General features: G+C 36.1%; 1 protein-coding gene across 1 annotated transcript in view; it reads right to left on the reverse strand.

The window, feature by feature from the left end:
- Positions 1 to 14,327, reverse strand: part of LOC132018527 (uncharacterized) — a gene marked incomplete at its 5' end in the record, with an annotated part of 292,774 nt that overhangs the window by 48,902 nt on the left and 229,545 nt on the right. The window contains one exon of the mRNA XM_059401496.1: positions 12,465 to 12,624. Within this exon, the coding sequence (XP_059257479.1) occupies positions 12,465 to 12,624 (160 nt within the window). The remainder of the gene's footprint in view (positions 1 to 12,464; positions 12,625 to 14,327) is intronic.

The raw sequence follows: 14,327 nt of genomic DNA on the forward strand, positions 1-14,327 counted from the left end.
TCAATGAATTTTTAATAGTTTGATGAACACGAATGGACTTGAAGAAATTGAGAAAATGGAAGGAAAATAGAGATGCAGTTTTTGCTGAGCACTGTTGTAAAATCTTGAGGACCATCAATACCTTCATTTGTGACAATGAAGTTCTTCTTGAGCTGAAGTAAATTTTAGTAAAGTGAGGGGTTCCTATGTTACACTTCCTGGGCTCAGGGGAAACAGTTTATTTGTCTGTTTAAGGACTGTAGAAAATAATAATTCACTTCTCCAGAGTATTAAAGGGGTGATAGTGAACTGTTAATTGGGTCAGTTTCCACCACCACTGCTTATACATAATTAATATGTCTGTTACAGGATTGAAATTGTTCTATATTCTTTTTGGGAGAGAATAAAAAAAATACCAATATAAAATTTTGGGGTTTTCAGTAAAAACTGTAGTAGGTATTTTCAATGATGCTGAAGTTCTGGCAAATAAAATGAGAACCTCAGAAAAGTACTATTATCATAACAGAACCAATTCTCTTTTGATCCTGATGATCTTTGGTACCATTTCCTCTTATGTAATTGTACGGTATGCAGCAACAGGACATCATAAGAGCTATCATGAGGCTCAAGAGAAAAAAAAAACAAAACCCTCACACTATTAATAACTTTTTTACTTGGCATTTATTATTGAACATTGGGTCAACATTCTCTGAGCTCTATTGTTCTAAAATCCCTTTTAAAAATCTTGGAGGAAAAAAAAGACTGCTTGGATCCTTCAGGCTTGAAGTTTATATTTAATTTATTAATTTATTTATTTATTTTAAAGATTTTATTTCTTATTTATTTGACAGACAGAGATTACAAGTGGGCAGAGAGAGAGGAAGAAAAGCAGGCTCATTGCGGAGCAGAGAGTCCGATGCGGTGCTCCATCTCAGGACCCTGAGATCATGACCTGGGCTGAAGGCAGATGCTTAACCCATGGGCCACCCAGACAACCCTATAGTTGTAAATTTTATCTTAATGAAGTTGTTAAAGTATTTGACCCATTTTAGAGAGGCAAGTATATTTTAAAAAAATAAAATAAGACCTTTATTACTAATTCAATGTTTGTCTCAGTAGGGTTTGCTGACTGAGGTTCTTAACTATATTTGAAGGGATGCTCAAGGATTCCTTTAAAAGGAGTTTTAGTTTACTTCTAGGATGTATAGGCAAAAGTAGAAATTAAGAAAGGGAAATTATAGATTTTAAAAGTACAATATAGACATTAAGAACAATTGGCAATAGGGACAATTTGTTTTACAAATTAAAAAGTCCTTTGGTAATACACGACAGAGAAATGGCATGATTTGAACCAATGCATATGATATTAAGTATCTCTATCTTTCATTAGGCTGTGACTATTTTCCCATGGAGAGGGCCTAGTGTTTGAAGTCAAGGGCAGTAAATTCCCTCTACTTAAGATTCTCTTGACATATCCTTTAGATTTTGCAATATCTAAAACATCAAATGTATTTTAAAAGAAACTGAAAGTTTAGTTTAAAAAACTGTGCTCTTTAAAAAAAGAAAATTATTGATATGGCTCATTCCTTCCTAATGACAAAACTAGGCTTATTACTTATGATTTTTAAGTTTTATATGTGACTAAGACAATTAGGAAAGACCCAGGAAATGATTATCCTCCAATTGTTAAAAACAAAACAAAACAAAACAAAACAAACAAACAAAAAAAAAAAAACAAGGGTTTGAAAACAGTCACGGGATCAAACCTTTGGCTAGGGCAAGATTTATTTGATAAAAATGTACCCCAAAAATCCTTAAACAAACTTTTTATATCAACAAATTTTTAAAGAGCAAATGTCTCAAGCAGGAGGACAAATGAGTCATCCCCTGACCTGGTGACAGGCTGTGGAGTGAGAATGAGAGCTTTTCCAACAGCTTGCCTGAGAAGAAGCCAAGGGACCAGCCTGGAAACCAGGAGCTAAATGTAGATGGCGGCGTGTGTGACTTGGAGCGCTGCGTGGTGATTCTGTTCCTGCCAAACATACAGCAGTTGTGTTTTAGGACCTAATCGAGGCATAAAGCGCAAGTGCTGCTGTTGCTGGAGACAACGGCAACCAAACTGCCTTTCTAATTGGAGAGGAGGAAATATGAACAAAGAGAAACAACCAACCAAATCTCATCAGGAGACGCGAAATGGGACTGGGCTCCGCTGCCAAGTTAAGAAAGGTGCATGTTGCAGCAAATCTGAAAGGTGATCAGAACGGAGGAGGACAAACACCAGGGCAGTGTTGGCCAGTACATTCTTACGACATTAACGATCTCTGTGATTTTCTTTCTTCCCTGTCTAAAGACAGATCATAGGGCCATTACGTAGCAGACAGATTGTCCTATGGCTCAAACGTGGATTGCTTCCTAATGGCGTGGGGCAGTGGCTTGCAAAGGATTTCATATCGCGCTTGGTACTTTTTCTTTACAAAGAACACTTTTATAGGTCTTTTCCCAACTTATGAAAATAATATGCATTCATCATAAAAATGAGGGAATTTAGAAAAGCACAAAGGAAACAAGATTAATTTTCCATAGTCCTACATCAAAGGAAGATAAAATCATTTGGAAATTTTATGTACGTCTTTGTAACTTTTGACTTCATTTTAGTCCTCCATGGGTCATTTTTGTACTGATTCATATTGGATTACTGGAAACTGTGGCTTTGCAACGCACAGGGAAAATGGCATACGAATACATATCGTTTCTTGCCTGTTTATCCAAACTTAGTGTCCCATAATGCTTATGTTCCAGCCATACTTAATTTTTTGATGTTGTTGTTGTTCTCGTAAACACCATGAGATTTTTAAAAATTTGTTATTTAAGTTTAACCAAGTTAAGATATAATGTATTATTAGTTTCAGGGGTAGAATTTAGTGATTCATCAGTTGCATATAACACCCAGTGCTAGTTACATCAAGTACTTTCCCTAATGCCTATCACCGTGTTACCCCATACCCCCTCTCCACCTCCCCTCCAGCAACTCTCACTTTGTTCCTAGAGTTAAGTCTCTTATGATTTGCCTCCAAGATATTTTATCCTCTGCTTGGAGGGCCTATTCTTTTGGTGCCCAATTTGTCCTTGAACTGCTCTTCATCTTAAATATTTACCTCAGTACTCTCTGCGGTAAGATTTTCAGTGACCCATTCAAATGGGTTAAAACTGTCAACAAGAAAACCACAGGCCCCAGATGAAGTTCATTGGGCCAGGTCACTAAACTGGGGCTCCTTACCCAACCTAACTGCAGTTCCGAACTCCCCTTGAAATGTAGCATTTACCGGTGAGTCAAGAATTTTCCAGCAATACCAGTGAAGGTAATTTGTCAGTTGGACTCTCTCCATCTGTCTCCCCCAGTCCCAAAGGAAGAGGAGGTAATCTGCATGATAAAACCCTCAGCTTTTTCCCTAAAGAAGGGTGACTTTGCCTGAAACAATCCTTTCTTTTCTTTTGCTAACTTTTTGCCCCACTTCCTTCCTAGAAAAACCTTCCCTTTGGTATAACTCCCGGGGCTCCCTCTACTTGCTAGGTAGAATGCTGCCCAATGCTTGTATTACTTAATAAAGCCAAAAATTTAGTTGGTGGAATTTTGTTTTTCAACAATACTATCTTCCTGCAAGCTTCCACCGTACTGCCCAACACACAGCTCCATTATTTCACCATCTACTGTATTGGCATTACAGCTCCGAGTGTTTAACTTCCTCACGGTTCTATAAAGGAAGAGATACTGTTTGAAAGGGTCTGCTTCATATTCGATGATCCATAATAAAGTGTCGCATAAATGAATAGATGGATGAGGGAAGTTACTTCATCTCTCTGAGCCACTTCCTCATCTGTAAAATGGAAATAATACCCACCACATATATTTGCTTTGAGAATTAAATGAGCCAGCATATTAACTACTTGACATAGTGACTGACCCACAGTAAGAGCTATTTATTTTCTTCCTTTGTTCCTAAGAAAATATTACTTTAATACTAAGCCCTTTAAAAAAAAAAAATTCTCTTTGACCTATCTACCAAAAATGTGAGTGGTAAGAGTCAAGCAAAAGGTTTCTATGAGCAGGTAATAATACTATGGTGACATTTTTGCAATTCTAATTTATTCAAGTTCTGTGACTGTTAAAAGCCCAAAGAACACCCTGTAGAAATTAGGTAAGCTAAAAGGGACAAAGGGTAATGGGGGAGCTAGTATTTCAATAGAACTGTATTTTTGTCTCATTGAAGCCTATACAAATGCAAGTGATGTTGGGGAACTGGCATTTCTCAACAGTCAGATACGGAAAGGAGTTTGACTTTCATTCTTCCTAGTAAGAACATTGTACTTCCAAAGGCGAAGAAAAAAGAGCTTTATTTAATGCTTTACATGAAATTCCATTTCCCACCATATAATTATTAAAAGATAAGTAGCTTCTGCATTATTAATAAGAATAAATAATAAGATGGCAATTAAATAAGTATCATTAATGACTTGTTCATTAATATGTTAGTAGTCGGCTGTTTTATCATGAAGAGAAATTAGAGTGAGATAGTAGGAAAATTCAATAAATAATAAAACAGAAAGCTGTGTATTGTTCCTCAGTTAATTATAAATATCTGATTCTTAGAATGCTAAGGAAGAAATTTGCATACCAAGTCCAGAAGTAGTTCAAAGCTAAGAGGTGCTTTGTTATAAACAAAACTCTCTCATGTCTCTTTGAGTTTAAGTTTGTTTACTCTTACAAAAACTTGATTTCCTGTGTCTGAGGAAAATAAGCTTATAAAAAAGATGAAAAGGCTGGTATATAGCACTCCAGTTAAGAGATGCTGACAAATTAAGTGTTAATGAATCAAAAACATATGGATTACACTTCACTTCAAATAGAAATGATTTTAGAATCAAGGGGGAAAGTACTTAGCAAGATGTAAGTAAGTCTTTGTCAATCTTTAAAACCCAAACATTTACGGTATCTTCATAAAGCTCCTAGTTATTCCTTTCCTTAGTGGTTACCTATCATTTTCATTTTATAGAAAAGATCAGTCTCTCCAAGGCCAAATGACCTTTCAAACGTTTAACAATGTATTGAGTCAGTTATATACGGACATCCCAGAAGTTCAGAGATAAAAAAGATCAAGGGAGAAATATGTATCAATTAACTAAAACCACCATGCCAACATAGAACATTTTCCTCCATTCCTTGCTCATCATGATTTGAAAGACAAAGGACAAATGCCAGTGGTCATATACCTTTTTAAATCATCCTCTTTTATATGTATTTTTTAAATTATAGCTAAGATTCGCATTTTCAAATTAGTTGGATCAATACCAATCTTTCATTGTGAAAAAATCAGAATTTCTATAAAGTTAGTAGCTTTAAATACACTCCACATTTATGTAAAAGTCTTTAAAAGATAAGTGTCTTTATGCTTCTGAAGAATTGGTAATTTGTTCAATGCAAGAAGAAAATAACACTGAATATAGAGTTCACAATATGTATTTTGATTACTGAGCAGAAATCCCTACCTTTAAGATAATTCAGGCACACTTAAGATGTGTTCACCCAGGTCCCTAAGGAATGTTCTTTACTAGATTAAAAAAAAAAAAAAAAAAATATATATATATATATATATATATATATATATATATATGTAGTGCTCTTTTCAATGTAACAAAGTAAATTTTTAGCACCTAGTCTATTAACCCTGGTCAGTTTACATTCCTATACTGATGCTAATGTCTCTTTCACTAAGGATTCTGTTCTGATGTCCCTGATGCTCATTTGTTATTGTGGGTACTTATTCTTGTGCCTGACACTCAGTGTAAAAACCTTATTAGTCATTTTGGAAGTGGAGCCTCCCCAGGTAAATCCTGTTAAGTATGAAATTCACTGGAATCATACTGGGGGACAAGAAGTGTTACACGTAGATGGTCTGAGTGCTAACCTTTTGTTCTCTTGATGTTGGTAGTTAAAATAGGCCTTGGCTCTCCCTGAATTAGGTCCCTGCTTCCCACCTTCTATAATCAAAGCAGTCTGCTTACCCATAGAATGGACAGGATTCAAGAGTTCTTCCTGTTGTAGTCGCTGTTCTGCCACCCGCCATTTTGAATTCAGTTCAACTACTGGTTTTGTTGGGTCCCCCAATAATGGGTCCGTGATTAAAAGAGTGAGACTGATACAAAGCGAAGGTCAAGCAAAGCTTTATTTCGTGCCAAGCATCAAGAACCAAACCAACCTTCAAACATATCGGTCAGGGCCGCCCCTTACAGAGAGGACGACCCCTCACTGCTTTCCAGACTAACTTTTATAGAGCAAAGGCCATGTGGTTGGGCCTGACCACACATAGGTGACTAATTGAATTACAATTCACCCCATAGTAGCTATGGAAACTAGCCTATCACCTTGGTAGCTAGGAGACAGTATGTGCCCCCACTGATTGAATTTCTCCACCCAACCAGACCCACCCTTGTATTTGGGCCTTTACCTGGAACTGGTTTCCCGGACTTGCTCCTAAGTAAGTTCCCCTGGGGGAGGCAGGGTCAATCTAAGTCCACTGCATAAACAACAAAATGGCGGTTCAACCGAGGTGGGGCCGCTCTGGCAAAATAGGCCCTTACAGTTTCCATTTCCACTTGCTTCTACCTTCCATTCTTAATTTCAAATATGACTAGGTCCAATTTAGCTTGTCATTTATCTTCACCTACTTTCAAGTCCCCATCGAGCTTGCAAAACCTATCCCCCCAGTATAGATCAAGATGATAAATACTTGATGACCCATAAAGCACAATCTCTAAGAGATTGTGGAGTGGAATTGAATTGAAAAATTGATGGAAAACTGAGCTATGTATTAGACAGAGTGTATTAAAAACATTAGAACTTTAAAAGATTTTATTTATTTATTTGACAGACAGAGATCACAAGTAGGCAGAGAGTCAGGCAGAGAGAGAGGGGGAAGTAGGCTCCCCACTGAACAGAAAGCCCCATGCAGGGCTCGATCCCAGGACCCTGAGATCATGACCTGAGCCGAAGGCAGAGGCTTAACCCACTGAGCCACTCAGGTGCCCCCAAAACATTAGAACTTTAAAATAAGCAATTTAGGGGTGCCTGGGTGGCTCAGTCAGTTAAGTGTCTGCCTTTGGCTTGGATCATGATCCTGGAGTCCTGGGATCGAGCCCCACAATGACAATGGGCTCCCTGCTCAATGGAGAGTCTGCTTCTGCCCCTACCCTCTGCTCATGTTCCTTTTCTCTCTCTCAAATTATTAAATAAAATCTTATAAAAATAAAATAAAACATTTATAAAATTCAGTGCAAAGGCAACCCAAATCCTTATTGGAATGAGCTACGTCTTTTTAGTAAAGCTTTCGATGGTTTCCTATTGCTTATGATAAATATATGGTTCCCAGTACTGTGCACATTTCCAGTTTCTAAACTCCTTCTCCAGGCTGATCTTTCACTCTCTTCTACCCTCTGCCCTTTGTTCTAGACCAAACAAATTGCTTTCAGTTTTCAAACTTGCCTTGGCATTTCCTGTCATTGTACCTCTACTCTGCCTCTTCCGGCATGGAAAATTCTATCAGTGTCTTTGTCCCAAATCCCTATCAGCATGTTCCCATGCATCTAGTTGCTACCACTTTGCCCCTCAAGATCCTCAATGAAGCTTTTCCTCCTCCCTGACCATATTTCCACAGTAAAAGTGAGAAGTGTTTCTAGGAAAACAGTGTAGTCACTCCATGGCTTGCGGCCTGCAGTTGGCTACATCAATAACAATGCGTAGGGTTCACCTGGGATGGTGAATTAAATGGAAATTCAGTTTTTCTTAATCATCTTATTTTATTAAGAATTATAGATCGTATAGAACCTTCAGATCAGAATTTCAACAACTACAGAACTCAGGGAATTGTTACAGTCACCATCCGAGGGCACAAGAGTAGAAGATAAACAGCAACTCCTATACAAAGAAAACAGGGTATGTTTCTGCATGTGGTTGTATTTCCCTGAACACATTCTTGACAGGAGTTGGGTAGCTCCTTCTCAGAGTCCCTTACATAATTCCACTGTATAACCGTCTCTTAATAAAAACTATTCTAACATACAGCAACAAAAATGATAATCTTCATTAACTGCATCCTGTAGTTCCCAGATGCTCAAGAAATAGACATTTTAGTTTTTATGTCTTCCAGTTATGCTGCTTGAATGGATTTCTTAACTTCACCATCCACTGTCCTACAAGGCACAACTTTCTCCAACCCTTCCTTTCTGCCTAACATCCTGCTATTTTTATGAGCTTCAGTAGCCCCTTTTAAAGTGGTAGTTTCTTTAAGAAAATAATTACCGTGTAAATTAGTCTTCAACAAATAGTAAGGCACATTATGGAATTAAATTCCTAAGAATTGAAGCTTTGCTTCCTGGTATGTTTAAAACCATTATATAAGTTTAACCATAGACATTCAATCTATATACCTAGAAATATCATTTCTTCCCTTGCTAATGAAGGTCCTACGGCACAAATTTATTAAAGGTATACGTTTGCATGGGATAATAATTGGGTCGATAATATTAAATTCATAGGCTCATTATTTAATTGCAAGGGCAGATTATGAATACAGCTTCTAAAATGTATTTTAATGAAAAACACTACATCCTGACCTAATCATATCAACCTTATGCTATCTAATTAAGGATGCAAAAAATCATTAGAGTTGCAAAATATTAGTTCCAGTTCCATCAGCCTGTGAGCTGCCCCTTCATGAATATATATATTTTTACTCATGATAAATAGTTAATGAGGTAAAAATGACAAAATTTGCATGTAGGCAAATTAGTTTAATAGAATGATATCTTTTCTGACTACTGAAAGTGACCTTCTCCTTTTCAAAAAAGTGGTTAAAATACTTTGAAATTATCATCTGACTGTCTTTGCACAAATGACAAATTATATGTATGAACAATATAAAAATTACAAAATGCAATAATTCTAAATTCTCATCATACTATAAATGTGCTCTGTGCTTTTGCATTTATCAATTTAATAAAAGGAAATTAAGCATATTATAAAGTATCCATTTATGTGCCAATTTTTAATCCAGAGCATAAAAACGAGAAGCATGTTTTTAATAGCTAATACTATGGCAAAGATCTAGATCAAATTTTTAAAGTACAAAAATTCTAGACTACTTACTTGAAATACTTTTATATTAAAATGTCTGTTGCATTCTTAATTTAGCATTTTAGATTATAGATAAATGGTCAAAATTAAACTGGCATTGTACCTTGAAATTAGTATTTCAGTTATTCACCAGGACTATCTTGATTTCCTATTAAAATAAACTAAAAAAGGAAATGTGAAACAGGTTAAAAAGAACATTAAAAAATTAATCATAAGTAAGAGGAAGTTTTCATGGTATAAATGCCAGGTCATGAAGAGACATAACAAATAAAATATGTATGTCTATCCATTTAAGTTTAGGAATGTTTCTGTATGCTTAATAAACATAACCCAACAACTAGAAAAAACAGGTGCTCTCCAGATTTTCAAATGATGTGCATAAACATCTCTGTGAATCTCCTTACTGATAGATTCTGAGTCTATACATGTTGGGGAAGAGACAGCAGCAATTTATCTAGATATATTAATGTCTGTTAATGGCCCCAAAGAATCTAAGCCAAAATATTTTACTTAGGACACAAGTGCCTTTGATTAAATTATTTACTTTAATTACATCTAATCCAACTGTCTTTTCATTGATCCCTTTAAATGTGCATTCACCGTCAGAATTATGAACACACAAGGTTTGAGGTCTTTTCCTGAGTTCTACTCTTGCTCATCATGGGTCAGCTAAACCATTGTATAAAGGACAGAATAAATATTAATTTTAAGGAACTAAAGAATTTCATGATCTCCTTTAATTTTCCCTCTAGCACCTAAACATTCATTTTCCTCTTCCCCTTTATATCCCAGCCCTCTCCCCATTCCACTTTCTCCGATTTCTCACTATCTCAGACTCTCCTAGAAAAAACAAATGATCATAAACAATAAAATAATTCTCTATTTTCCTCTGTATTCTTTGCCAGGTACCTTTGTTCAACTCCGATCATTTTGGTACTCAACTTTGGATTGGTCCCAAATTCCTCAACTTCCATGTTGTGAAGCTTAATAATGAAATAAATATACTCTATGTACCCCAGTACTTTGACATTATCCTGCAGAGAAAGCACTCTGCTTAATTTGTAGGATGATTTAGACAATTTGGCCTTTTAAAAATGATGCTGTTGTCAAGGATTTTTGAAGAAGAAACCAGGATGAATATATCATGAAGTGAAATGTGTTTTACTTCAAGTCAGGGACAGTGATTATGGAAATGTCTGGTGGGGTGTTGTTATGTTTACCAATAAAATTAACAGAATTCAAGACATATTACATATATTAACAGATTTTTTTTTTGAAAGCTAATGTTTAGGTTCCTATCAGGTAGAGAATGGAATGAGGTAGATTGTATGTTCATTATATTGGCAAATTAAATATGTTCAATTATTCAATCATTCAAGCTTGCATTCATTTATGTACTGAACAAATTGCAAAAATGTACTATGTTCTGCAGACACTATTAAGATTGAGAAGAAAAATATGGAGAAACCACTCATTTGTTGCACACAATCTTAGTCTAGAAAGGAAGAGGGAAACACAGATAATTCTCAGATTGTGTGTTTGAACGGTCAGATAAAACAAGCAGCTTTGACACAAAGAAGATGGTCCTCTCTGGGCAGGCCCCATCAAACCAGCAGTCCAGGTCAACCTGGATGGAGAATTGGTTTGGCAGGTAGTACCTGAGAAGCTGAAAGGATGCTCCTCCAGACAGGGAGGAATGGATGGCAATGTGAAACAATACATCACATTTAGCAAATTACCCTTCTTTTTCTATGGCATAATTACATTTCAGTGACAAGCATTTGGCAAGAGGAAGGCAGAGAAGGGAGGAGTGAGATGCTGATACAAGAGACATCACCAGAGAGGTCAACAAGAATCCCATTAAATGGTAAAAACGTATTAGTCTGAATTTTGGCTTCTACTCTTCAGGCAAAGGGTTTATGTCAGGGAAATGGAGGGTCAGATCTGCATTGTAAAAATATTCTAAAGAATGAATTCATGGATGGTGTGTGACATGATGACTGCAGCGTGAGCCTGCAGGTAAACAGATCAGTTAGCAGAGTGTTGCTGTTCTTCAGAAGGTGGGCATTGAGGTCATAGACGTCCAGGAGCAAGTGGAATAGAGAAGAGCAGATATTAAGAAAGTAAAGTCAGTAGAAGTAACTGGATGATCAAACTGGAAAAAAAAATCTAGGAGACAAAATCTAGAAAAACTCTGAGTTTTGAATTTTTGTGATTCAGAGTAGATGGAAATGCCATGTACAGAGGGTGTGGATGTGTGAATCCTGTGGTTTTGTGACACAGGAGAAATGCATTTGTTAGTAAGTAAACACACAAGTAAACAATGTGTGTCAAGTCTATTTTGTTTGGAACACTCTGAGTCTAGGTCTCTTTGGGGCATACACCTGAAGATATCAAGTAGGCTGCTGGATTATAATACTTTAGGATTTAGAACAGAAGTGTAGCCTTGGGATACACATTTGAGAATCTTCAGCACGGTGGAAGATATGGTTCGCAAGGAGGTTAACTAAAAAAAGTGTGTAGAGTAAGAAGAGAAAGAAACCAAATACAGGGCCCTGAAAGACACTAACACAGAAGAGGCTGATAGAGCCAATGGAAAAGTCTGGAAAGTAAATTCCTGAAAGAGGAAGAGAAGCAAGGGGACTGACTAATGAAAGCATCAAAGGAGAAAAACAGAAATAATATTATTTTCCTCTCATCCTCCCTAGATGACATGGAAGCCAGCAATCATGTTCTATGTGGGACTTAAGTCACTAGCTTCTTTTATTTTCTTCTTTTCTTAAAGATTTACTTATTTATTTGAGAGAGGGAGAGCTCATAGGGGAAGGGCAGCAGGAAAGGGAGAAAATTTTAAGCAGAATCTCTGTGGAGCATGCAGCCCGGTGCAGGGCTCCATTTCATGACCCATAGAGTTCATGACCTGAGCCAAATCAAGAGTCGGATGCTTAACTGACTAAGCCACCCAGGTTCTCCACTAGCTTCTTTTATATTCTTCACAACCTTTGTGTGATTTTGCCCAATATATAATACAGATATATACAACAGGTATCAAAAATATTCCCATAAGAAAATAACAGTGTTTCACTCTAAGAACCACCTGGCCATGTCTTCTCATTGCAGCTAATAAAAAATAATCAATATATAGCCAAGCTGCAAGATTTTTATAGTGGTGGCAGTCAGATACAATAATAAATTACTTCAAGAACAATGTGAGAAAATGTACCGACTTAACTGATATGCTAACAAAATGAGTTTCTCTTGTGTAGTCAAAAAACACATCCACTTCAGAGCAACTCACCTTCTTCCTTTCACCATGGATCCCTCTCCATTGCACAGACCTTTTCACTATGTAGCTGAGCTCCTGATTGGAAATCTCCAAATCATATGGTATGAAAAACTTGGTTTCTTCACTATAGATGCGCTGAAATGCATCTAATATCCAAGAATCATTGTGCAATCTGAGAAAAAAACCATGTTATTTTTGTTCCCCAAATATTATTTACTTTTTGCCCTCCAAAAATGTTAAATAATTTGTTTCTTTTGTCAATTTCTATTTATTCTATTCTAGTTCATTGTTCCCATTTATCTTTCAGAAATTATTTGACTTACATTCCAGAAATAGTTTTGTATTATCCTCCATTAAATATCATAATCAAAGAATAATCTGTTTTTTTTTTTTTTGCAATCTTCTCCTATAAGCCTACTATTTCTGATTTTTGATGACTAAGCAGTAGACAGCAGAAAATTAGGAAGTATTTAGTCATTAGTTTGTATTATAAATACCACATTATAATTCAAATGTGAGAGATTTATTAAAGGAAACTTATAGTTAAGAACCTTAGTGTATCACTGTATCAATAAACTAACCATTTTAAAAATTATTACCAAACACTCAACTTATGAATTGGAGTACCAAGATAGTTGAGCATTACATGAAATGCCTTTCTATACAAAATGGTGGATTGTAAGTATTTAATTTCAATGATCAGGAAAATTATATTTTGCTTTAAATAGAGTAAACTAACACTGAGTTCCCATTATAAAGGTGGTCTTTCACATCCATTATGTTATCTAGTCTTTCTTTAATCCTGTCTTTTACATATGAATACACTAAACCGGAGGGGGGGGGGAGTCTTGCTGTTTATATGTAGTGGAGACAGAATTTAAACTGAGAACTAACACCAAAGTTCATTTCATTTCACCATCTGACTCTTCAGTGAAAATGATCTGTACAACACTGATCTTCATTTAAGGACCTTTATTTCACTTCTTCCTTTCGAAAGGTAGAATAGAGTTTTTTGACCCTACCTGCCAGTTAAGATCTGTGGGTTTCTGCTTCCTTCTGTTTTATGCTCATCACAGAGTGTAAATAAAAGCAAAACTGCCAGCCAGTGTCACTGATGGCCCAAGACAGGCCATATGGCTTGGTACCAACTTGAAATTCAACTACTACTCTTACTGTGCTTTGAGATTCTAGGTTGGCCATTTGAATGATTTGCTAGTTGTCTTGTTAAACAAGAACTAGTCTTTACCACTCTCTTAAGCTTGTTTAATCTAACATCCATCTTTTTCTTTTAATGGTAGTAAGATTTAATGTAGTTAAATTACTGTCAATTTGCTGCTATAAACATTTTCTATATGAAGATTTTAAGAGCAGGATTATCAACAATGCAATTAACTTTGAATTAATTAGGAATCACAGTCCTGTTTCTGCTAGCTTCTGTTCCTTTTGCCCAGAAAATGTCTGTCTCCTCTTTATATCTCCTTCATTTTGTATGAAAGAATAATTATGTAAACATCCAAGCCCAGATCTACAGTATGGTACACAAATGTTTGAACAGAGAACATAATGACACAACGGAATATGGAAAGCTGTACAAAGATCAACTGCATTTTAGTCTTACTTTTACATTTTTTTTTCTGCCACATTGAATGGCATGTTCCAATGAAAAGCTTTATGATGGGTTGTAAATGAATCAACTTACCAACCGTTACTGGTTTTTAACATATTTTCCAGCCCTATAAAGCCAGTTTACATTAAAAAGGAGAAAATAAAAGAACTTAGCAAACTCAACACCCAAAGAACAAATAATCCAATCAAGAAATGGGCAGAGGACATGAACAGACATTTCTGCAAAGAAGACATCCAGATGGCCAACAG

Source organism: Mustela nigripes, chromosome 5, assembly GCF_022355385.1.
Source record: "Mustela nigripes isolate SB6536 chromosome 5, MUSNIG.SB6536, whole genome shotgun sequence".
Lineage (NCBI taxonomy): Eukaryota > Metazoa > Chordata > Mammalia > Carnivora > Mustelidae > Mustela > Mustela nigripes.